This window comes from Chiroxiphia lanceolata, chromosome 6 (genome assembly GCF_009829145.1).
Source record: "Chiroxiphia lanceolata isolate bChiLan1 chromosome 6, bChiLan1.pri, whole genome shotgun sequence".
Lineage (NCBI taxonomy): Eukaryota > Metazoa > Chordata > Aves > Passeriformes > Pipridae > Chiroxiphia > Chiroxiphia lanceolata.
In genome coordinates, this window is record NC_045642.1 from 710,090 (window position 1) to 733,838 (window position 23,749).

The following is a 23,749-nucleotide window of genomic DNA, read 5'->3' on the forward strand; positions in this document are numbered from 1 at the left end:
CCCTTTTTTGACCCCTTTCCTTGTCCCCTTTTTTGACCCCTTTCCTTGTCCCCTTTCCTTCTGTCCAACCTTTACCCCATTCTTTTCCCTGTCTTTTTTTTTTTTTTTCTGCATTCTTAGTTGTCCTCTTCTTCCCTTGGCCCCTTCTTTACCCCCTTTTTTTGCTCGCTTTTTCCTCCCCCCTCTTTCTTTACCCCATTCTTTCCCCTTCTTTCTGTACCCCCTTCTTTGCTCCTCCTCTTTCCTTGGCACTATTTTGTCCCCGTCCTTGTCCTCCCCCGGATGGTCACCTGGGGACAACTGTGAGCGTTTTGGGGTGCGTGAACAACAGACCCTAAATAGGGTCCCCTCCACACGGCACCGGCCCCTCCCTCTGGCACCCCCAGCCGCCCGCTGCCACAGTTTGGATTCTTGGGATGCAGCTCCATGGCCCCTGGAGTTTCCTCTTACTGAACTCCCCCTCCCCAGCTGTTGCACCAACAGCCTTTACGGTGTGAGAGCGTTTGAACTGCGTTAATGCGCCCGAATCCGCCGGATACGCCGTCCTGTAAGGAGGCAATAACATTTTTCTGGCAAGTCCGGGAATGTTTGTGCTTAAATAAACCGAACAAGGACAGCCTGGTCCTGGAAACAGGGATTTGGTTTCTGAGAAGCGCAGCCCAGGGCTGCCCTCTAGTTTCCCCAGCCGTGAGTGTATTTTTCCCCGTAATAACTGATTACAGAGAGGGGGAGCCGCTGCCTCAGCCTGTGGAACGGGAGAGGAGGGGAAAAATTCCATTGTTTTCGCCGCTGCGCTGCGGAGGGAAGAACGAGCCCGCACATCGGTGCAGTGAGTTGTGGCCGGTCTCAGCCCGGCCGAGCACAGGCGGCTTGGGGGGGCGCAGGGCTGTGCCCCCCCGGGGTCTCTGCATCCCGCGAGGGGGATCCTGGAGATCCCAGCACCCATGGAATCCCCGCATCCAGCGAGGGGGATCATGGGGGCCCCAGCACCCAGTGTAGAGGATCCTGGGGGGTTCTGCTCCCCGAGGGATCCCCGCACCCAGAGGGGGGGCTGATCCGAGGTATCCCCGCACCACATCCCGCAGGATCCCCGTCGGATCCCCGCACCCATCGAGGGGGCTGATCCGGGGTATCCCCGCACCCCATCCCGCGGGATCCCTGCACCCAGCGGGGGAATGATCCGAGGTATCCCTGCACCCCATCCCGCAGGATCCCCGCACCCATCGAGGGGGCTGATCCAGGGTATCCCCGCACCCATCGAGGGGGCTCATTCGAGGTATCCCCGCACCCCATCTCGCGGGATCCCCGCATCCAGCGGGGGGACCGATCCGAGGTATTCCCGCACCCTATCCCGCGGTATCGCTGCACCCATCGAGGGGGCTGACCCGGGGTATCCCCGCACCCCATCCCGCGGTATCGCTGCACCCAGCGGGGGGGCTGATCCGGGGTATCCCCGCACCCCAACCTGCGGGATCCCTGCACCCATCGAGGGGGCTGATCCAGGGGATCCCCGCACCCATCGAGAGGGCTCATCCGAGGTATCCCCGCACCCAGCGGGGGTGCTGATCCGGGGTATCCCCGCACCCCATCCCGTGGGATCCCGCATCCAGCGGCAGATCCCGCACTGGCGAGCGGGAATCGCGCCCTCCGGTGGACAGGGCCGGGCACTGCAGCCTCCGCCGCTGCCGCTGGGGAACGCACCATCCCCGCTGCGGGGGGGAAAGGCTCCGGGGGCCGAAGCCCCGCCGAAGCCCCGCGTCACCAATCGCGCCGACCCCTCCGGCCCCGCGGCAGTGAGATCCCGTTCGCTTCCGCCTGGCCGCCGCGCAGGGCCGAGGGTAGAGCCGGGAGCGGGGCCGGGACACACGGTCCCGGGGTGCACGATCCCTCCCCCCCCCGCGCCCCGCATGGCCCGGCCCGCGGCGCCCCGGGGGCTGCCGCCCGTTGGCGTGGAGACGCGCGGCGCCTCCGCAGGCCCCGCCCCCGCGGGGCGCCCATTGGCGGCGGGCCCGCGACGGGGCGCGGCGATTGGCCGGCGGCGCCGCTGCTCGGTTGCCGGGGGCGTGGCCCGCGCGGCGCCCCGCTCCATTCATTCCCCCCGCGGGCGCGGCGATGCACGGCCGGGCCCGGGGCCGCCGAGCCCCGCACCGACCCCCGGCCCCGGCAGCCGCAGCCGCCCCGCGGCCCTCGCGGCCCGCCCGGCCCGCCCGGAGCGCGCGCGCTGGGCGGGCGGGGGGCCCCATGGGCCGGGGTTAGCCCGGCGGCGGCGGCGGCGGGGGCGATGCGGGCGGCAGGATGCCGCGGCTCCCGGTGAAGAAGCTCCGCAAGCAGCTGAAGCTGCTGCTGCTGCTGGCGCTGCTCACCTCGGCCGCCTGGTTCACCTACCTGCACATCAGCCTGGTGCGCCAGGGCCGCGCCCTGCGCCTCCCCTTCGCCTACGGCAGAGGTAATAACGGGGGGGGTCCCCGCGCCCCGGGGGGCTCTCGGAGCGGGGGCTCGGGGGTCCCCAAGGGGCGGTGGGTGCCCCCAGCCACACTGGGCTCTTAGAGCACTTTGGGCTTGAAGGTCCCCGAGGGGCGGTGGGGGTCCCCCAGCACGCTGAGCTCACAGAGCGCTTGGGGTTTGGGGGCCCTCCCCAGAGGCTGGTGGGATCCCCCACCTCGCCGGGCTCCCAGAGCACCCCCTCGAGACTGGGGCGCCCCGTTCCCAGCGCTGCCTTAATGTCCCGCATCACCCGGGTGGGTTTGGGGCGAGCGGGACCCCTCCGTGGCCTCCGAGCCCCGGCATTGCACCTTCGGGAGAAGGGGAGACCCAGGAGGGCCCCCCAAACCGGCCGAGGGGTTCGTTGTCCCCCCTCGAGCGGCTCCGTCCTCATTTTTCCACCCGCTGCCTTGGCTGCGATGACAAAGAGGCCATTTATAGCCGCTCGTCGCTGCTGGAAGGGGTAATCCCTTCCTTCCAAACGTTCCCATCCCTTTCCAACCCTCCCCATCCCATCCCAACACTTTTTCGGCCGGTGCTTCTCTACTGTTAAAAAAAAAATAAAAAATAAATTCCTTCCTCCTCCCGCCCTTGGCCAGCGCCGGGATGGATTCCGGGATGCTCCGCAGGGATGAGCCGGAGGGGCAGGTGCCCCACGGTTCGGCTTCGTGCCCAATTGCTCCCGGGTCTTCCCCTCGCGGACCCCCGGGGGCTGCTCGGGAAGCACAAAGCGGCGGGGAATATTTGCCGGGCGAAACTTAAGCCGTAGCGTTCCTGGTGGGACTGACCTCGCCCAGCCCGTTTTGCCCTAAAAAAAAAAAAAAATGGGAAGGAAACGGGGTTTAGCGGCTATTGAGGGAGGAAAAGGCTTTCCCGAGTGAGTCGGAGCGGCCCCCGGGGGCTGGCGAAGCCCCTCGGCTGGGAAACCCAAAGTTTCCGACGGGAGCAGCAGGATGATCCTGCAAATTTTCGGGCCTTTGTGGTAAAATCGGGAAATCGGGATAATGCGAACGAGCGAGGCAGGAAATGAGGCGGCTGAACGTCGCCTCCGAGGGAGGGGGGGGCACCGGGGGCTGCCGGGTCCCGGCTCCCCGCGGGGTCCTCCTTGGTGGGAAAGGGACAGAGTGTGCACGGTCCCCGAGGGGTTATCCCGTTATCCCAGACCCGTGTTCCCGCTGTTATCCCTGCGGCTGTGCCCGAGGGCTTGTCCCTGGGGGCTGCCCTGTGTTCCCGTTATCTCCGAGCCCCTGCTCTGTGTTCCCGGTTATCCAGAGGGGCTGTCCCCAAGCTGCTACCCCGTGTCCCTCTGGTTATCCCATGTCCCCAGTGTTTGGAAGGGCCGTGTCTGGCCTCTTGTCGGGATCAGCAGCCTCGGGTGGGATCGCCATCCCTGTGGATGGCTAGCTGGGAAAACCATGGATCGGGGTCCCTCTGGATGTCGGGGTGCAGCGGCGCGAGGGTGAGCCGGGCTCCTGCTGCAGGAGGGATACACAGCAATGCCACGTGCCAGGGTGTTTGCAGGTGCTGAACCTGGCAGGTGCCTATCCTTGCTCTCCCCACCTCCTCCCTACGTGTCCTGCATCCCAGCCGACCCCTCAGGATGCTCCAAGGGGAAGCCCACGGGGTTTGCTGTGGAAGCGAGGAGATGCCCGGCCCCAGCTCTGGCTCCGGGGGAGAGCAGGGTCTGTGGGAGGTGGGGAGGGAGATGGGAAGGTGCCTGTAGGATGGGGATGGCACAGGGGGATCCTGGCTTGGGAAATGCCTGGTGCTCCAGCAGCGTTTTCCATGGGCCTGGTGATGGCTCTGGGCTGCTGTGTGCCATGGGGAACACGGGCACCTTCCCTAGCTGGGCTGTGGAGAGGTGGGTCATTCCCCAGGGAAAGCTGGGCCTCGCCAGGGCTGGACCCAGCTGTCTGGGACAGGACTCCAGGGAGATGCTGCTCCTTGCACTGGGATTTTCCAGTGGGCGCCTGAAACCTGGGTGAAGGTGTGGCAAAGCCAGAGCTCCGGTCCCACTGAGCCTCTTTGGACACGAGGTGATGGAAAGGGGTCAAGTGGAGGCTGGGGAAGGGTTTGGCCATGCACAGAGGGACCCTCATCCCGCTGCTGCCAGGGAGTGGTTTAGTTGGAAAAATGTCAAATGGAGTGGGAAAAAAAAAAAGGAGGAATAACAAATATAACCGAGGAGGGGAAAAAAAAACCAGAGAAAGCTTGGTGCGAGGGTTTAAGGGTGAGTTTTGGGGGAGATCATCACCCCAAGGGTCTGTGCACCAAAAGGAGTTTGGAGATTACTTTTGGATTTGGCCACTGTGAGCCTTGTCTGTGCCGGGGGTGCTGCCGGTTAATTACTAAGGAAAAAGGTTAATTACTCATTAAACTGAGTGTCAGCGAGCAGCTGGACACTCTGGAGGCTGCAGGTGCAGGGCACGAGGCTTTTAGGTGGCTCTTGGGGGTGTAAAGTTGGGAAAGATCCAGCCAAGTGGGGTTGGGAGCACAACGAAGGCACTGGGGGGATTATCCCGGGGGTCTCCGTGTCCCCTCAGCCCACAGCCGGCGGTGACACGTGGAGCTGGAGCATCCAGGGGCTCAGCTGGGAGCTGTGCTGGTCCCTGCTAAAGCACCCCCCCTCCTTCCCTGATCTTCTCCAAGCAGATAATTACCCTCCTCTGCCTAATTGAACACACGGATTCCTCATTGGAAATAATGAGGCCATTACGGTGTTCTCCCGGCTGGAAACTGCTCCGAGCCAATGGGGTGGAAACGCTGGTGCACCAGGTGGAAAGGGGAGGAAAAAGGATTGGGAAAAAAAAAAACCACCAAAAAAACAGAAGAAGAGGGGAAAAAATTATAACGAAACCCTAAAGTGACTCTTAGTGTGGGGGTGTGGGGCTGGGATTCAGCATGGGGTGGAGGGGTGTTGGCGGTGCTGGAGCTGGGTTTTGGGAGGATTTTGGGATTGAGGGAGGATAGGATGGGTGCTGTGGGTGCTAGAGCCAGTTCATGGATGAAACGGGGCTGTCTGGGGAGGAAAACCCACCCAGGCCTCTCTCTGCCTGCTGGACATGGCATGATTGGGGGCTGGGGAAGTGGGAACAGGGATACCCCTCTGCCATGGTCCAGAGGGCTCCCAAAACTCCTGATCCCCAGGCAGTGATGGGATGGATGTTCTGTGCCCTGTCCTCAAGGAACCCATTCTTGGGGGTGCCACATGCAGGGAAAGCAGGAGGGAGAAGGTTTGGGGTGATACTCAGACGTGTCCCCCCGAGCTGTGGGGGGAAAACGTGTCCCTTTGGGATCTGTCTTGGCAGATCCTTTGATTTTAATTGGAAGTTTGAAGCGCCACAATCTGCCTTGGGGTTCATTCCTTTGGTCTGGGATGCTGGGAGCAGGTAGGGAAGGAAGAGGATGAGAAGTGCCCTTTGAAGAGGAAGGGCAGCGGGGTTTGTGGGGCAGCTGCTTTCCTTTCTCCTGGCATTGCCCCACTCTCCTATCCCTGTTGGGAAAGGCTGTTTTCCCTGGCTGGACCTGCCTTGGCACGGGGTCCCAGTGCCAGGTTTAGAAGCCCCTGGGGCTGGTAGAGATAAACCAGGTGCTGGCTGGAACAGGCTGGAAAACTGGAAGTGGGAGAGTGACCCCACAGGCAACACAGAGCTCGGAGGCTGGAATGTTGTTGGGATGAAACGTACCCTAAAACTCCCAGCATTTCACAGTGACCTTCTCCAGAGGTTGCATCCCAGGAAGGAAAATCTTTGTGCTCAGGGCTGTGAGTGAGCATCATCCCTGTTGGGAGGGGGCAGGGTCCCGTGGAAGTTGCTCCAGCTCACTTTGGGTCTGGAGTAGATGGGCACTGGATGCAGAGTGAAGGAAATGGGGAAGATGTGGGGGTTTTCGATGCCCAGGAGGGATTTGGGACCCTGAGCCAATCGTGGAAGTGTTGGGGCCACCTCTCCTGGTGGGTGTTTGTCAGCCTGAGGGGTCTTATGGCAGCTCCTTTGCCAGCCAGAGCAATTCCACAGGAATTTCCATCGCTCCAGCTGAGAGGGCTGTCATGGAGCGGGCACCACTGCTGGCAGCTCCAGGATTTTTTCCCGGTGGGCAGCACCGTGTTTTTTGTGGCACTTAAAGGGGGGTTTGTGATATTGATTCCTTGCTGGCTAATTATAATCACTTAATATCTAGTTAGGAGGCTTGTGCAGGGATGCTCCCGCTCTGAGGCTGTGCCTGCGCCGGAAAAACTTGGGAATGGAACCTGTGGGTTCCCCAAAGGTGCTGCCACTTCTGCCACCTCTGCTGCAGCTGTGTCTGGGTGTAAATGTCACCTCGCTCCCCGTCGCAGGGCTTGGAAAGGGGCCAGGAGAAACCCCGGCTCCGAAAGCCGATGGAAGAAAGGGGCTGTGTTTTCGGGGCTGGGGAGGAGGAGGAGGAGGAGGTGGGAGGCAGGAGGTGGGGTGTGAAAGGCTCTCTGTGCTTCCCGGCGCAGCACAGGCGGTTTGGAGCCGGGTTATGGGGCTGTGGTAACGGGGAGTCGCTTCTGCCCCGGGAGGCATCTCCCGTGTGGGTCCCTCACACCCGTGGCCTCATCCCAAGGATGAGCATCCTGGCCCTGGCTCCCTGTCTGGAGGCTGCTGTGACTCAGAGATGGTTCGTGCGATGGTCTGTGCCTCCTACCCCCTCCTTGCTGCTCCCAAAGCATCAGCGTCGCTCCAGGGAAGAGCTTTTAGTGCTTCCATTCTCTCCCTGAGCATCTCCATCCTGCAGCCAGTGGGTCCCTGCTTGTCCTCAGACCTTCCCCCGTCCCTCGCCTGTCCTTTCTGGTCCCTGAGGGAGCCTGGCCGAGGGAATGGATGCAGCAGTGCTCCTGTGCATTCCCTGTGGGATGCTGGGTACAGCTCATGGGCTGTGAGGATGCTGGGAGGAACTGGAACACTTCCAGTTCCTTGCCTTCTTCCTCCTCTTCTCCTCCCCCTCGCCCACTCCTCCTGCAGGGCTGTGGTTCAGACCAAAGGGACTCGGGTGTTTTGGGAGCAGTGATGCTTGTTGGCACAAGGTGCTGCCCTTCCCCACCCCTTATCCCAATGGCACTGCTTCCCTGGCTCCCAGTTCCCCACAGCCTGACCAGCAGTTGGGTGTTTGGCTCAGGCCGCCCTTCACTTTCCTCTTTGATGCTTAAATTGCCCGGGAATGAAGGTTGGCATGGAAGCCTGGAAGCTTTTCCAGGGGCTTTGCTGGTGCTTTCGCTCCTGCCGGGATGTGGGAGCCCCTCGGAAGGGATGGGGGCTGAGCAGGGGGCTTGTGGCTTTGGGTCCTGGGAGCTCCAAGGATGGGCCTGCCCAGCCTGGATCACCTCATGGCTTTCCCCCCCTTTGCTCCAGTTTATATCCAACAGTCTCCCCCCAGTTCTCTCCTCCAGTGCCTTGCAGCTGGGCCCAGTCCCAGCACGGTGCCTGGAGGAGAGCGAAGAGGGGTGGCCACATCCAGGCATCCCTGTGGATGCAGCCAGGGATGGTGCTGGCAAATCCCACGGGAGACAGGCTTATCTCCTCCAAGGCTGGGAGAGACTCCCTGTGGGGGTACCACAGAGCCAGGGCCGCATCCCACCCCCGGGCAGGTCCCTTGGGAGTGTTGAGCTCCTCGTGGCCGTGATTAATCCACAGAGCAGCATGGGGGGAATGATGTCTGTGGAGCAGCAGCGTCTGCGGCCTCGGCACGGCGAGGGATCGGCTTTAATTCCACTGCCTGTGGCGGCAGGAGCATCCTAGGAGTGATGGGGAGTCTGGGAGTGGAGGAGATGAGTGCTGGCTCCAGTCCTGCCTGCTCCCCATCACCCTCCTGGCGGAGGGAGGAAGGATGCAGGGATGGAGCTGGGCGAGGGGAGGGAGCGGCCGGGGGAGCTGCCAGGAGCCGGTCGGGGCTGCCAGCGGCTGAAGAATGGCCGAGAGCAGAAGAAGGGGCTTTAGAGCTTAATTTCCTGTCCCTGCCGTGGGGATGGGATTTGTGCTGCCATCTCCAAGGAGACGCCGGCTGTGCAGCCACTGGAATACTAATGGCGTGGGAGGCGTGTGGTGGGGGGCTCCGGGCATTCCGAGCCCCTCCTCGGCTGTGGCAGCTGCTGAGGCTGTTCCAGTCTGAGAGGTGGGAGGCCCCACGACTTGCTGATGGGGGGAAGGAGGGTGTGGAGGGGATGGGGACGTCGCAGCAGACCCTTGGGAGGGGGTCGGTGACCCCTTTTCTGCGATGCCCATGGCGGGGGGTCACTGCTCGCTGCATCTGGGGCTCCCCCTCATTGCCATATGGGGGTGACTGGTTTTTGGGGGCGGCTCACAGGTGCTTGTGGCGGTGGCTTTGGGACAGCCACCTCTCCGAGCATTGCCTGGAGCTTCCCCCTCTTGCGGGTTGAACTGTGGGGCCGAGCCGTGCGCCGGCAGCGCTGGTTGAACTGCAGACTCCCTCCGTCCCACCGGGTTTTGGGGCGGCACACAAAGAGGACGTGCCCTCCCCCCCGAATAACTAATGTCTTTTCCAAGTCTGCACCATTGTTTTGTGGGGAGGGGGGCTGGTTTAAAATTCCCTGCCCAAGGAAAAGGGGCGGGAGCTGCGGAGGGCCATCAGAGGTTGGGGATAATCAGCACGGTGACAAAGCCGCCGGGGCTGGGAGCGAGGGCTCGGTGTTAATGCGGTGCTGGGGGGGAAGGTGGTTTGGGGGGGATCATGTCTGGGGGTTCGGGGCCGGTGTGCTCTGGGCAGAGCTGTGGGATGCTGCGGGAGAGCTGGGGGCTGCAGGGGCAGGGAGCTGGGATGCATCCCTGAGGATGGACGGGGAGCGAGACCCTCGGGAGCTTATCCCGGCATCTCTAAACGTAAAGGACCGGGAGCTGCGGGGGGTGTAATTAGACCTGCTGCTGCTGCTGAGCGGCTGCAAAGCTGCTTAGTGCAAATGTAATGAGGAGAATCGCAGCCAGAGCCCCCCAGCGTCACCCCCCTTTCCGTGTCCCGGTCCCCTGGGAGCAGCGGGCGGTGCCAGCGCCTGCCCTTCCCGGTGCCAGGGAGAGGGGTGTCCCCGAGAGAGGAACGGTGCGGGGGTGGGGGGCCGGGCTCTGACCCCTCCTCTGCTCCCACCCAGATGGCGAGAGGCCGGGGGAGGTGACGGATCCTGGCAGGAGGCCGGCGGCAGCCCCGGTGCGGCGCAGGAAAGCCGAGGATTCCAGCGAGAGCCGCGAGGAGGATCCGATGGTAACGGGGAGCGAGCGGAGCACGGGGTGGGAATGGGAATGTGGAGGTCACCGGTCCGGGAGCAGAGTGCTCCAAGCCTTGTCCAGCTGAGGGGATCTGAGGACTGGGAGGGTACAGCCTCTGGTTCTGCCCATCAGCCCTCATGTTGGATAAAACCCCCCAGTATCCCACTGAACTGGGTGGGATATCCCACCAACTATCCCACACCCTGCTCCAGGTGCCTTTGCCCTGTCACTAGGCTCCCCTGAGAAGGCTCTGGCTTTGTCTGCTCTGCAATTCCAGCTTTGCTGGGCAAAACCACCTTCTCCTGTGTCCTCTACCCCATCCTGCCAACCTCTGTCCTGGACTGGGGAACCCCACACTGGGCCTAGTATACCCCAAGTGGAGCTTCCAAGCAGAGGCTGGAGGGGGGATCTCTCCTTGCCTACAGCCCAGGAGGCACCTGGAATTGTAGCCACAAAGACACCCTGCTGTCCATTCATCCCCCAACGTGTCACTGAGCCCCTGCCCAACCAGTTGTCACCTAAAGGCCTCAGGGCAGGGCAGCCAGGTGGGAAGGTGGGAGGGGAAAGCCATGGGGTGTCCCCTGCCCCATCCCAACGCTGCTGAGCTGCTGCTCCTCAGAAGTGGGGGACAGAGGGACAAAGGGGGAGCCCGAGGTGCCTGGAGGAGGCGCAGGCTGATGCTGGGTGAGGATGGAGGGCACAGCAGGAATCACATCTCAGCTTTTCCTAGGAGGAGGGCGAATCCTTCCAGTGAGTGTGGCACCAAAACCTCCCTCGGAACATTTTCCAAGGGCACTGCTCCCTCCTCTGAGACATTAATGAGTTTGTTTAGGCACTTGGCTAATTATTTCCCTGGCTGTAGAAGAGGAGGATGCTCTGGGGGGGCTGAGGAAGAGGAGGATGCTCTGGGGGGACCGAGGAAGAGGAGGATGCTCTGGGGGGGCTGAGGAAGAGGAGGATGCTCTGGGGGGGCTGAGGAAGAAGAGGATGCTCTGGAGGGGCTGAGGAAGAAGAGGATGCTCTGGGGGGGCTGAGGAAGAGGAGGATGCTCTGGGGGGGCTGAGGAAGAGGAGGATGCTCTGGGGGGGCTGAGGAAGAGGAGGATGCTCTGGAGGGGCTGAGGAAGAGGAGGATGCTCTGGAGGGGCTGAGGAAGAGGAGGATGCTCTGGGGGGGCTGAGGAAGAGGAGGATGCTCTGGGGGGGCGGAGGAAGAGGAGGATGCTCTGGGGGGGCTGAGGAAGAGGAGGATGCTCTGGAGGGGCTGAGGAAGAGGAGGATGCTCTGGAGGGGCTGAGGAAGAGGAGGATGCTCTGGGGGGGCTGAGGAAGAGGAGGATGCTCTGGGGGGGCTGAGGAAGAGGAGGATGCTCTGGGGGGGCTGAGGAAGAGGAGGATGCTCTGGGGGGGCTGAGGAAGAGGAGGATGCTCTGGGGGGGCTGAGGAAGAGGAGGATGCTCTGGGGGGGCTGAGGAAGAGGAGGATGCTCTGGAGGGGCTGAGGAAGAGGAGGATGCTCTGGGCAGGGCTGAGGAAGAGGAGGATGCTCTGGGCAGGGCTGAGGAAGAGGAGGATGCTCTGGAGGGGCTCCAGAAGTGCCTGGCTTTTCCTTGCCACCTGTCACCCTCTCAGCAAGCTGGGGGTAGGTGAATGCTCACTTAATCCCTCTAAATTACAAGACACAAGCAATGGGATTAACCTAATCCCCTTTAAAGGAAGAGAGGGAGTAGAGAGACATCCTGCTTCCACTGCTCAGGACACAGAGATCACCTCTGCTCTTTTGGAAATGGAGTCCAAAATGCTCCATTTCCGGCAGCCCCTCAGACCAGCCAAACATTTTGGGAGAACAGAGAACTCGCTGTTTTGGAGAAGTTTCGGCAGAGGAAGGGAAACAAGCAGAGCTGGAGCATTTTGAAACTGCTGCCTGGGACACCTTGCCAATATTTTTGTGCCTCCTCCTGCTTTTCTTTGCTGTGAGCTGTGAAATGTTTCACCTTGGTTTGGCCATGCTCAACATCCAAAGTGAGATGTTAAGATCATAAAATCCCGGAATGGTTTGGGTTTGAAGGGACTTCAAAGCCCATCCAGTTCCACACCCCTGCTATGGGCAGGGACACCTTCCACTAAACCAGGTTGCTCCATCCAGCCTGGCCTTGGACACTTCCAGGAATGGGGCAGCCACAAATTCTCTGGGCAGCCCTTGCCAGAGCATCACCACAGATGGTATGGAGACATCCTGCAGCACAGCCAGGCTGGCCCTGATCCCCCATCTCACCTCTCCCCCTGCTTCCTTGGCAGAACGATGGGCAGGATGTGGATGGCTGGTTTTCCAGAGGCCAACATTCCGACCGAGCCACCACCCACCCCAAACTCAACCTGACCAAGCAGGCTTTGCCCTGGAATGAGCAGGTAGGTGGACAGGGAGCAGCCAAGGGGGTGCTGGAGGAGGGGGGGGGAACCCCCTGCTCACCTCCCTCTCTTTTCCCCACAGTACAAGGGGAAGGCAAACTTGCACGTCTTCGAGGACTGGTGTGGTGGGGCCGTGAGGCACCTGAGGAAGAACCTCCATTTCCCGCTCTTTCCCCACGTGAGTCCCAGGCCAGGCAATGATGGGTCACAGGGCAGGCCCACCCATCACTCCCTGGCTGCTGCTGGGTCTCCAGTCTCCACTGGTCCTCGAGACCTTTGCTTGCAGGGTTTGGTGATTCCAAGCAGAGCAGGGACGGAAGGTGGTGATGGGACCTCCATGTCCCCTCTGTGCCAGGAGGCGGGAGGGACCCCAGGCTGGCACAGAGGAGGTGGGCTGGGTGGTGTGGGAGCAAGGCATAGAGTGTCCATGGCTCCCTGCCTGCCTCCTCCACAGACCCGCACCACGGTGAAGAAGCTGGCGGTGTCACCCAAGTGGAAGAACTACGGGCTGAGGATTTTTGGCTACATCCACCCCTTCAAGGATGGTGAGTGGCGGAGCTTGGCCTTTCCTCCCGTGCAGTGATGCGGAAAAGCTGCCTCCTTCCTCCTTCTTGAGCCACGTGAGGACAGAAAGGCTTTTGGAGACAGTCCTCAAACTGTGGCTCCCAGGGTTTTTTGGGAACAAAGACCCTTTTCCCTGGTTGTGTTGAAGGGAGGTGATGAAGCCGTAATCCCATCCAGGACAGAGCCATCATGTGGGATCGGGCGTGGCTCTGTCCATCCATCCATCCATCCCAGTTTCCCCACCTCACCACGAGGCACTGGGACTGAGCCCATGCCACCAGAGTCCCCGTGTCCCTCCGTGCAGACCCTCTCCTTGGCTCTCTGCAGGGGATTTCCAGTTTTCTGTGGCATCGGATGACAACTCGGAGTTCTGGCTCAGCTCTGATGACAGTCCCTCCAATTCCCGGCTGGCTGCATTCGTGGGCAAGGTATGTGCTGTCAGTGTCACCTCTCTACTCCAGGGGAAAGGGAATGCCAGGCTATTTCAGCCTGGCCCCTTCCCTGCCCCTGGCCAGCCCTGGTTTGGCTCCAAAGGACCATCTGCCCCTTGGTCCTATCCTGGCTGGAGCTGCCAAAGACCAGCTTATGTCCCAGAATAAGAGATTTAATGTTTGCTCCTGGATTTTCCTGGTGTCGCCTCCTACAATGGGAAGCTGGCGGGCTTTGGGGTGGTGTCCTGGTGCTCTCACACTGCTCCTTCCTTCCCAGCTCGGCACCGAGTGGACGGCGCCGGGAGAGTTCACCAAATTCAGCTCCCAAGTCTCCAAGCCCCTGCGGTGAGTGTGTCCTTGATCCTGCTGCCCATCTCATGGGGATGGAATCAGGCTGGTGGGATTGCTGGCTCTGAGCACTGGCTCCTCCCTGGGAGGAGCCCCTGGCCGTGGTCCCTTCCCAAAAGGCACGTGGGGGCCGGGCTGGACCCCAAATCCATGGTTTGAAGGTGCCGGGGGCCGCAGGTGACAAGGGGGAGACCACCTGATGTCCCCCCTGATCTCCCAAAGCACTGGGATGGGGGAGCAGGGACCCACCTCAGCTCTCCAGGAGGGTTCACTCACCTGTGGGCAGGACAGGGAGGGGGTCCCAGGATATCCCCTCTGGCAGGGCTCCCTGAGGGGACGTGACCTCTGTGTCCCCTCCCCTGCAGCCTCATGTCCTCCCGGCGCTACTACTTTGAGCTGCTCCACAAGCAGGACGACCGGGGCTCGGACCACGTGGAAGTTGGGGTGAGTAAATTCCCCCATGCCGGGCTCATTCCAGGACTGATCCTGTCAAGAGCCAGTGCCAGGGCTTTTCCTGGTGTGCGTTAAAGTGCTTTATGCTGGAGCAAAGCCACGATTTTCCCCCTCCTGTGGCTGCCAGAGGCAGTGTCGCTGACTGTTTCCCTGGCTATTCCAGCCTGTGCTGGAACACATGGGCTGCTGTTCTCCTTTCCTCCTGGTGGGAGTTGAGGACCCTGCTGTCCCTCCCCTGTGCTCCCATCACGGATGCCAAGGGAGCGGCCCCTTTGCTGCAGGTTCCAGCAGTGACGGGACTCCCAGTGTCGTGTGGCCATTCCCATCCCTGATCCCTCCTCCTTGGCCTCTGCCGGAGGGCTGGCAGAGGGGGGAGGTCCCTGTGGGCTGAGCCCATTCCCGTGGGCAAGGAGATCAGGAGCAGGCAGGTCCCACCTTGCTGGCTGCATCCCCAGGGTCAGCGGTGGGAGAGGTGGCCGAGATGATCGAGCATGTCCCTGTTTTCTTTTTTCCCCTTAGGAATACTGTGAGTTTCAAATCTGAGCTTGCCTGCCTTGGCAGCATAGCCCTGGCAAAGCCTGGAGCGTGTGTCAGGGGTTGGGGCTGGTGGGAGGGGAAGATGTTGGCTCGTTAGCAAAGGTTTCTTTTCTCCCAAGAACTCATGAATCACTGGAGTCAAACCGGTGCCAGCAAAGCGTCGGGGAGGCCGACAACACCCCTTCCTTGCTGGCTGCCTCCCTCCTCCCCATCTCCTCCATCCCGATAAGATCTGCATTTTTTTGGGGGGCAAAACAAATAACGGGGAAAACAAATAGATGGGGGAGATGTTTTTGAGATGGGATGTTTTTGCTGGAGGGAGGGAGCGAAGCCTTTCAGCCGTGCAGAAAAACCTCTCAGCTGTGCACAAAGAGACAACAAACAACATCCACAACAAAAGCAGGACCCTGATGTGTCTCTCCCCGGGGGTATTGAAGGGCTTGTCCCGACAAAGGCTTCAGACCGGCTTTTAAAATGCTAGAGTTAAATCAGGGCAGTCAGCTCTGAAGACCCTCTTCAATCAAGCCTTTATGAAGCACTGGAGTGAGGAGAGGTGTCCTTCCACGGGTGGCCGTGTAGCCATCCCAGAGGGAAGCGACATGAGCCTGTATCCCGCCCCCGGGAGCCTTCCCCCACACAGGGATTCCTGCTAATCCCAAACCCCTTTGGGTTTGGCAGGCAATGGGGCAGGATCAGTCCTCTGCCTTGTTCCTCCTCTGCAGGGAAGTGTCTGAAAGCTGTGGACAGGGAGGACCCATCCTGACATGCCAGGGATGGGCAGCTGCATCCCGACCCTCCCGCCACCCTCCCGCTCATTCCCCGTCTCCTTTTATTTTTTTCCCAGTGGCGAGTTTTCCTCCCCAGCTTGAAGTTTGAGGTGATCGACTCCTCCTACATCTCTCTGTACACAGGTAAGGGCCAGGTGCCTCCTGCAGCCACAGCCAGCAAGCTTTCCAGGGGCTGGATGTGCTGGAAGCTGGGAGAGATGGCACCAGAGCCTGGAGCCTGGGAAATTGGATCCTGGAGGGAGATCTCAGCTTCTGAACCACCTCCCCTACCCCGAGCTTTTCCAGAGTGTAAGGAGGGATGCAAGGGCTGTGGTGGGTAGGGTTGATGCTGGAAGCAAGCTGAGACTCCTAAAAATGGGATGTGGAGGCAACACACTATGGAAGCACAGCCCTGCCAGTGCTCCAGCTTCATCCCAGCTGCCAAGATCCCACTGGCTCCCGGGCCTGGCCCTGAGTTATGAGGAGCTGTCATGTAACTGGGGATGGATGGTGCAAGGTTTAATTAAATCTATAGATCTTCTGCTTCCTGCCCTCGCCCTGGCAGCGGGAAAGGGCTTGATGGATGGGTCCTGCCCCGGAGTTCCGAGTGGTCATCATTCCTGCTCTGGAAGGTGTCAATAAGGAGGAGGGGGCAGGCAGGATCCATGGGGAAAAGAGGGATGAGGGGTGCTGGTGGTGCTGATGCAAGTGCCCATGAGATGGATGACGTGCAGATAAATCCCCCTCTCCAACAGCTGTCTGTCAGCACTGGCTCTTTCTGCTTCTCTTTCCCGCTTCCCAGTTCCTGTGGATCCAGCAGCACCCTGGGGCGAAGCCAGGTCACTCATGGGGAGCCCATCCCTGTGGTGTGGGGGTTGCCAGCAGCAGGCAGTTCCTTCCTTTATTCCCTCCTTCCTTCCTTTATTCCTTCCTTCCTTCCTTTATTCCTTCCTTCCTTCCTTTATTCCTTCCTTCCTTCCTTTATTCCTTCCTTCCTTCCTTTATTCCTTCCTTCCTTCCTTTATTCCTTCCTTCCTTCCTTTATTCCTTCCTTCCTTCCTTCCTTTATTCCTTCCTTCCTTCCTTCCTTTATTCCTTCCTTCCTTCCTTCCTTTATTCCTTCCTTCCTTCCTTCCTTTATTCCTTCCTTCCTTCCTTCCTTTATTCCTTCCTTCCTTCCTTCCTTCATGCTTTTCCAGGGGCTCCAGCCAAGCTTCAGCGAGCTGTAGGGACACATTTGGGAAGCCTTTCCCTGCCCCAGGCAGGAGAAATTGGGGCTCAGGGAGGGGGCTCTTGCTTCCCCATGGCTCTGCAGCAGGCAGGGCTTCCTGGGAAGGGAGCAGCCGTGGGAGGCAGCTCGGAGCATGGCCAAGGTGACCGGAGCAGGGTGAGCTCCCGTGGGAGCCTGGGGGCTGGTGATGGCCAAGGGTGACATGGCACCCTCGTCCCTGGAGAGGAGGCAAAGCAGCTCGTGTTGCAGTTACCTGCACCTCTGCAGGGAAGGACATCCCTGGTTGAATCCCTGTGTCCTTGGGGGTTAAAGCCTGGAGTGTTCCCTTGTTTTTGGGGCTGCTGTGATCGGAGCGGGGTGGCCCAGCTGGGATCAGGCTGTGCCCTTGTCCTCGTTAGCTGATGCAATAATCATTAGGCTGATTAGTCATAGGGTCTGTGGGATGGCTGGGAGGGCAGCATGGGAGGGCAGCATCGGCTTCCCAGGGAGCAGGAGGAATCCACAGTGCTCCCAGCCCTCTCGGTGGGAGCGCTGGAGAGATTGGGAAGGGCCACCGTGGAAGACGCTCCTGGTGTGCCCCTGGAGCTCAGCCCCTGCCCTCTCCTGCAGATGAGTCGTCCCTGAAGATGAACCACGTGGAGCACATCCCGCAGACCTTGGCCAGCCACAGCAGGAGCCACCTCTGGGAGGCCCAGCAGGACGAGCACGGGGCCGACATGCTCAAGTCTGACCCCAGGGACACCTTCTTCCTCAGTAAGCGCCTGGGAAGGGATCCTTGCTGATTCCTGGGGGGGGGGCTCGGGGGAGGAAAAAGGCAGGATCTGGGTGCCATGAGCACTTGGATCATTGCTCTCTGCCCATCTCTTGGGCAGAGGTGTCTGCTGGGCTCCGTGGGGGGCTCGTTGGAGCGGCTTGGGCACGGCTTGGGAATGAGCTGCACCCACTTCTCCGCAGCCCCTGCCATTGAGGCCTCCCGTGTGGAGAACGTGCTGGTGCCCTGTGCCTACAGCCCCACCTACGTGGTGAAGGATTTCCCCATCGCCCGCTACCAGGGCCTGCAGTTCGTAAGTGTCTCCCTGCGGCGGGGACGGGGTCACACTCCCACGGGGACACGCCGGAGCCCAGGGCAGGGGTGTTTCCAGCCGCTTAAAATCCAGGAGAAAGTGTTCCTTGCTGGAGGGCCGGGCTGAGCTTCCCCAGCCTGGCCTGAGAGGGTTGGAGTTAAAGCCCTGTGGGGTGTTTGAGGTGTTGGGGGGCCACGGTGGTGGCCTTGGGTCCCCGACTTGGGGTGACACAGCACGGTTGCCTCCCCAGGTCTACCTCTCGTTCGTGTACCCCAACGACTACACACGCCTCACTCACATGGAGACAGAGAACAAGTGCTTCTACAGGGAATCCCCCCTCTACCTGGAAAAGTAGGTGCTCTGGACCGGAATTTGGGGGTGGTACACAGAGGGGGCTGATGTCAACAGCACTGAGATGATGCGTCCTCAGCTGTGTGTCCCCAAGCCCTGTCCCTCATGGAAGGGCTGCCCCAGGCTGGCTCTTTCCCCATCTCCCAGGCACGTAGCAGCTTGAGCGCTGGCAGTGCTCCTGGATTTGGGAACCCCAGCTCCCTTGGCAGCCGGCGCGCTCCTCCTCGCACGTCCCTGCGCGCTCCTCCCTTCCCGCCGGGCCCTCACCTTCCCTCTCCGTCCCCAGGTTTGGGTTCTATAAGTACATGAAGATGGATGAGGAGGAGGAGGATCCGCGGCACCGAGCGTTTCTCTTCCTCAGCCCCGACAGTGAGTCACCCCCCGCCCACCCCTGGCAGTGGGATCGCTGGGCTCCCAGCAGCCCGTCCGCTCGGAGCTGCGGCTCATCGGGATCATCCAGCGGTGCTGGGGGCTCCAGGAGGGCAGGGCCGTGTGGAGCAGCATCCCTCTAAGCATCCCTCCGAGCATCCTGCCTGGCTTGGCCACAGAGCACTGTGGGATGTGGGAAGCGGGACACTTGGTTGGGATTTGCTCTCCCTGCTCCCCCAAAGCCGTGTACCCACATCTCCTGGGTTGGCCTGGGCAGTGGGCAGCAGGGACTGGACCCAGTGTGGAGTCCGGGGATGTCCGTGGAGCCTTGGGGTGCTCGTGGAGAAACCAGAGGCTGTTCAGAGCCTGCCTTGGTTAGTTGGCAGCTTGGCAAAGCCCTGGCAGGTCGAGTTTGCTCCCAGATGAAGTAGGATTGGTGCCAAGATGCGGCTGAGGTTTGGGGAGGGTAACAGGCATCCCCTGGTAGCCCCAGTGGGCATGCCTTGGTGCCCCCAGCTCTGCTCCCTCACCTCAGCCACTCGTAGGTTCCTCTCCTGCTGGGAACAAGCTCTGCCTCCTCGTCTTGGCCGCAGGGTGTTTATCTCTGCCTTCGCTCCTCAGATTTCCTCGAGGATGAGGAAGAGGAAGGAGTGGACAGCCCTGAGCCCACAGACCCCCCTCCTGAGGCCAAGGAGCAGAGCTTTGGGCCGGCACCCAGAGCCAAAGGGAAGGATCCCCTGCCGGTCACTGGGGATTATGGAGATGACCTGGACTACTACAGCTTCCGACGGAAGCGGGGCCGGGCACGGGCTGAAGTGGGCACCCCTGGGCAGCTGGGGACGTGGAGCACATCCAGCCCACCGGTGTCCCTCCAGGATCCCCGTGGCCAGGAGGATGCCACGCCGGAACGGGGCCCGGGACGGGCGCTCCGTTGGCTGCCCCAGGAGCCCGGCGGGGACGAGGAGGATGAGCTGGGGCTGCCGGTGTCTCCAAAGCACGGCGGGGCCCTGAGCCTCCAGCCCCACCTCTCCGTGCCTATCTTTGGTGGCAAAGCCAAAACGCCGGGTCCCAGCAGGCCGGTGGCTCCCAGCGAGGACAAGAAGCCCCGGAAAACCCAGGAGAAGGTCTATGTGACCCGGCTGCAGCCTGGGAAGCGCAAAGCCCCTGCCCAGGAGCCAGCCTTCCCCGGCATCTTCCTGCACCCAAAGCCTCTGAAGAGAGTCCACCTCCACTCCAGGACCCCTCAGAAGCATCCCATTCCCCTCGGCAAGCTCCGAGCCATCCCCGGCCGCCGGAGCCCCTGGCTCCTGAGCAACATCTCCAAGGAGAGGGACCCTGCCAGGCGGAAAGGTGGCAGGAGGTGGGATCGGCCGCCCAAGCAGCGGGCACTGCCTGGCCTCCTCGCCCTGGGGACTGAGGGGCTCTTCAGCAGGGAGACCCACGAAGACACAACCCCTGCCCCGGGCAGGACAGCGGCCACCGCCGATTACAACTCCTCCGAGGCCGCGCGCTCCGAGGGGACGCGGGTGACATCCTTCCTGAAGATGTCGGAAACAACGGCGTCCCAGCAGGAGGAGGGAAAGGGCCAGGAGGAGGAGGAGGAGGAGGAGGAAGAGGTGTCTGACTACTCCTACGAGGCGGGGGAGCTGCAGCAGGGCTGGCTGGAGGACTCCATCAACTGGCAGCGGACGTTCAGCGTCAGCTCCGTGGACTTCGAGCTGCTGCGCTCGGACTGGAACGACCTGCGCTGCAACGTGTCGGGCAACCTGCAGCTGAGCGAGAGCGAGGTGGTGGACGTGGTGGCCCAGTACATGGAGAGGCTCAACGAGAAGAACGGAGGGTAGGGAGGGAGGAGGATGCCAGTGGGAGTCTGGTGGGCTGAGCCTGCACCCGGCCAGGCTGGGCGGTGGGTCCTGGATCACGGGAAGCAGAGCTCAGGGTGATGGGGATTTCAAGGTTTCTCCTTTCCCTGTAGCATCTACACCCTCCTGAGGATCATCAACGTGGAGAAGCGCCGGGATACAGCCCGGGGCAACCGGTACCTGCTGGAGCTGGAGCTGTCGGAGCGGGGCCAGCGCACAGTGCGGCTCTCCGAGTACGTCTACGTCCTCCTGCACCAGGGCAAGCAGGACGACAGCGCCGAGGCCAACCCCGACGGGCTGGCCCTGGGGGCCACCGAGCCCCAGCCCAGTGCCTGGAGCATCCTCTATGGAAAACCCGTCCTGTGCCGGCCCCTGCGGCTCAGCTGGAGGCAGGACGTCATGGTGCACTTCGTGGTGCCGGGTAGGTGGCAGCAGGACGGGGTTTGCCCGGGGAAGGGGGTGCTCTGGGAGCCCCCCCCAGCCCCCATGAGCCTGAGGGCCGTGTCTCTGGCAGTGAAGAACCAAGCTCGGTGGGTCCAGCAGTTCATCTCGGACATGGCCGGCCTCTACGGGGCTACGAGGGACGCCAACTTCAACGTCATCCTGGTGGACTTCGACAGCGAGGACATGGATGTGGAGAAGGCCCTGCAGGACGCCCGGCTGCCCCGGTAACCCCCCCCCACGGGTCCTGGCCCGCAGCCTCGGGGGGTCTGCGGGGTTCCCCACGGTGGGACAGGTGCTCACACAACCTGCTGCTCCCTCCCCACCCGCACAGCTCCTTCTCTCCTCCTCGTTTTTGGGCTTTCAGACTAGTTTTCTGCAGGGAGTTGGGGATTCAGGAGCCTGTGACTCTGCAGGGGGACATCCTTGGTGTAAGCTGTAGCACCTGGCCATTACTGAGAAGGCCCCCTCCCCACGCTGGTGGTCCCCATCTCCCTCCTGGCTGTGTCCCTGTCTGTCCCCAGTGCTACCTGCCCTGTCCTCTCTCCCCAGGTTCCAGTACCTGCGGCGCACTGGGAATTTCGAGCGCTCAGCTGGGCTCCAGGCCGGTGTGGACATGGTGGAGGTGAGCGGGGACAGCTCTGGCAGTGGCTTCTCTCCTGGGGCTGTTGTGCCTTGATCCCCCCGCCTGTGTCTGCCCCTCCCATAGGATGAGCACAGCATCGTGTTCCTCTGTGACCTGCACATCCATTTCCCACCCAACATCCTGGACAGCATCCGGAAGCACTGTGTGGAAGGGAAGCTGGCCTATGCGCCCATCGTCATGAGGCTGAGCTGTGGCAGCTCCCCCCGGGAGCCCAACGGTGTGTTGATCCTCACCCAGGACCCCTTTCCAGCCGGGAAACATCCCCTGCCTGCCCAAGGGCGCTGTGGTGCAGGGTTTGGATACAGCCGGGCTCGGATGTGGGGGAGAACGGGATTGCTTTGCTTGGGCAGGGTGGTATTCAAGCCCAAGGGTGCTCGAGGGGGTGTGATGCCCCTCAAAACTGGGCTGTCACCCAGAGCACCCCTTTGGGAGGTGGCAGCAAACAGGATGGACTCGCAGTGGGAAGAGGGCTTGGGATGGGGAATCCCCATGGCTCCCAGGTGCTGGGGAGAGCGCAGAGGGGATGGTGTGGGCATTTGGGGGTCCCCTCCACCTCTCACCTCGTTGCTCCCCCCACCTCCAGGCTACTGGGAGGTGAATGGTTTTGGCCTCTTCGGCATCTACAAGTCGGACTTTGACCGCGTGGGAGGGATGAACACGGAGGAGTTCCGGGACCGCTGGGGCGGGGAGGACTGGGAGCTCCTGGACAGGTGAGCGTGGGGGTCCTGCAACCCCTGAGCCCCCCAGGGAGCGGGGTCAGCCACCCATGGACCACGTCCCTCCGTCCGTCCATCCATGGGCCCCGTCCCTCCATCCGTCCATCCCCTGAGCCCTGTCTGTCCGCCCCTGAGCCCTGTCCCTCTGTCCCTCCATCCCCTGAGCCCCGTCCCTCCGTCCGTCCGCCCCTGAGCCCCGTCCCTCCGTCCGTCCGTCCCTGAGCCCCGTCCCTCCGTCCGTCCGTCCCTGAGCCCCGTCCCTCCGTCCATCCGCCCCTGAGCCCCGTCCCTCCGTCCGTCCGCCCCGAGCCCCGTCCCTCCGTCCGTCTGCCCCTGAGCCCTGTCCCTCCGTCCGTCCGCCCCTGAGCCCCGTCCCTCCGTCCCTCCATCCTCTGAGCCCCGTCCGTCTGTCCGTCCATCTCCTGAGCCCCGTCCATCTCCTGAGCCCCATCCATCTCCTGAGCCCTGTCCCTCCGTCCACCCATTCCCTGAGCCCCGTCCCTCCATCCACAGGGTGCTCCAGAGTGGGCTGGAGGTGGAGCGCTTGCGCCTCAGGAACTTTTACCACTACTACCACTCCAAGCGCGGCATGTGGAACGCCCGCAGCAAGAAGCCCTCCAAGGAATAGCACCCGAGCCTGGCCCGTAGCCAAAAAACCCTGGTGCCCCCCTGTCCCTGACTGCCACACCCCGGTACTGGCATGGAGGGCACCCCAGCACCCACTGCAGTTATCCTGGGGAAGGGGGAGTGGGGAGGGCCGAGGAGGGTGGTGTTTGTTTTCTTAAGGGTCTAATTTCTTAGTCAGCAACGAATTTATTAACTCCTTTGTGCTGGGATGGCGGGTCCCGGGGGGCTGGGCCAGGTCCCAACGAGCTGTGCTGGGTCCTGGGAGGCTGTGCCAGGCTGGGGATGATGGAAGTGGAATAGTGTCACCCAGGATCCCCACTGGAGCTCACTTTGCAGCCCCTTTCCTGTTGTTGTCCCTCCCAAAATACCAAGTACCTCATCCCTATGTCAGGCTGGGGAGCTGAGCTTTGTGGGGGCTGCTGGTACCCACTGGTGTGAGAGGGCCTCTGAACCCACTGGGGCTGCCCTAATGCTCCTGCTCCCCTTCCAGGACCTGTGGAACCCCTGTGGAGGGAAGAAGGGTCTGGCTGTGCCCTGCATTTGGGGACACGATGTGGGAGGTGGGGATAGGGCTGGGGTGGGGATAGGGCAGAGCCTGCAGCAGGTACGGGCAGATGACGTTTCCAAGCTAATTTCTGTGAAATTATAAGGTAGGAAGCTGTTTTCAGGAAGTTTTGTCTGTTTCGGTTTGGTTTTTTTTATTCTTAAAAAAATAAAATCAATGTCTTGGCTGGGATTTCCCTCTGCTCCATCATCCCCACACGCGGGCAGGGTTGCCGCTTGGCCTCTGTCCCTTGGTCCCTAAGGGTCCCCTCCCCGTGGTGAGAGCAGGCAGCAGCGTTCTGTGCTGGGAGGAGGAGGAGGAGGAGAAGGAGGAGGCAGCACCCTGTTTAATGCCCAGCCACATGCCCGGGCTTGCTGAGCCTCCACCCCACACCTGGGCTCCACCCGGGCAGCCTCCGGCACCCCACAGGCTCCATGGGGGGCTGCCCTGGGCAGGGCAGCCAGAGGGGAGTCACGAGTGGCTCCGTGTGCTCCTGCCTGCCCTGGCACACTTGTCCATGCCCACCGGTGCCCCAGCTCTGCGCTGGTGCTTCCCCGTGGCCGTGCCTGGCTGCGGTGGCACCTCGGGGGTTCTGTCGTGTCCCACCTACCACGGGCTCCAAGTCACCCTGTCCCCCCAGATCCCCTGGGCTGCTCCCCTGGGAGAGCTGAAACAGC

General features: G+C 61.8%; 1 protein-coding gene across 2 annotated transcripts; it reads left to right on the plus strand.

Annotated features, from left to right (window-relative positions):
* The first annotated feature begins 673 nt into the window (after nucleotides 1-673).
* B4GALNT4 (beta-1,4-N-acetyl-galactosaminyltransferase 4) lies at nucleotides 674-23,264 on the plus strand. 2 transcript variants are annotated; one of them, XM_032690844.1, is made up of 20 exons: nucleotides 674-829; nucleotides 9,602-9,711; nucleotides 12,011-12,121; nucleotides 12,204-12,299; nucleotides 12,576-12,666; nucleotides 13,013-13,113; nucleotides 13,394-13,461; nucleotides 13,830-13,908; nucleotides 15,299-15,365; nucleotides 17,062-17,205; nucleotides 17,407-17,516; nucleotides 17,767-17,867; nucleotides 18,154-18,236; nucleotides 18,858-20,076; nucleotides 20,212-20,519; nucleotides 20,613-20,766; nucleotides 21,092-21,164; nucleotides 21,249-21,402; nucleotides 21,769-21,895; nucleotides 22,415-23,264. In XM_032690844.1, exons 2-20 carry the CDS (start codon nucleotides 9,709-9,711, stop codon nucleotides 22,527-22,529), a joined length of 3,204 nt encoding a protein of 1,067 aa, XP_032546735.1. In that variant the 5' UTR covers nucleotides 674-829; nucleotides 9,602-9,708; the 3' UTR covers nucleotides 22,530-23,264. The 2 variants fall into 2 exon arrangements, with proteins under 2 accessions (XP_032546735.1, XP_032546734.1); XM_032690843.1 differs by lacking the exon at nucleotides 674-829 and adding an exon at nucleotides 2,288-2,446.
* The last annotated feature ends 485 nt before the right edge of the window (nucleotides 23,265-23,749 follow it).

Bases quoted from the DNA above. Each gene is read 5' to 3' on its own strand.
- B4GALNT4 (XM_032690843.1), top strand. From the start codon at position 2,296: ATGCCGCGGCTCCCGGTGAAGAAGCTCCGCAAGCAGCTGAAGCTGCTG. The intron at 12,667-13,012 runs GTGAGTGGCGGA...GGCTCTCTGCAG, and splicing joins CATCCACCCCTTCAAGGATG to GGGATTTCCAGTTTTCTGTG. The intron at 17,206-17,406 runs GTAAGCGCCTGG...ACTTCTCCGCAG, and splicing joins CAGGGACACCTTCTTCCTCA to CCCCTGCCATTGAGGCCTCC.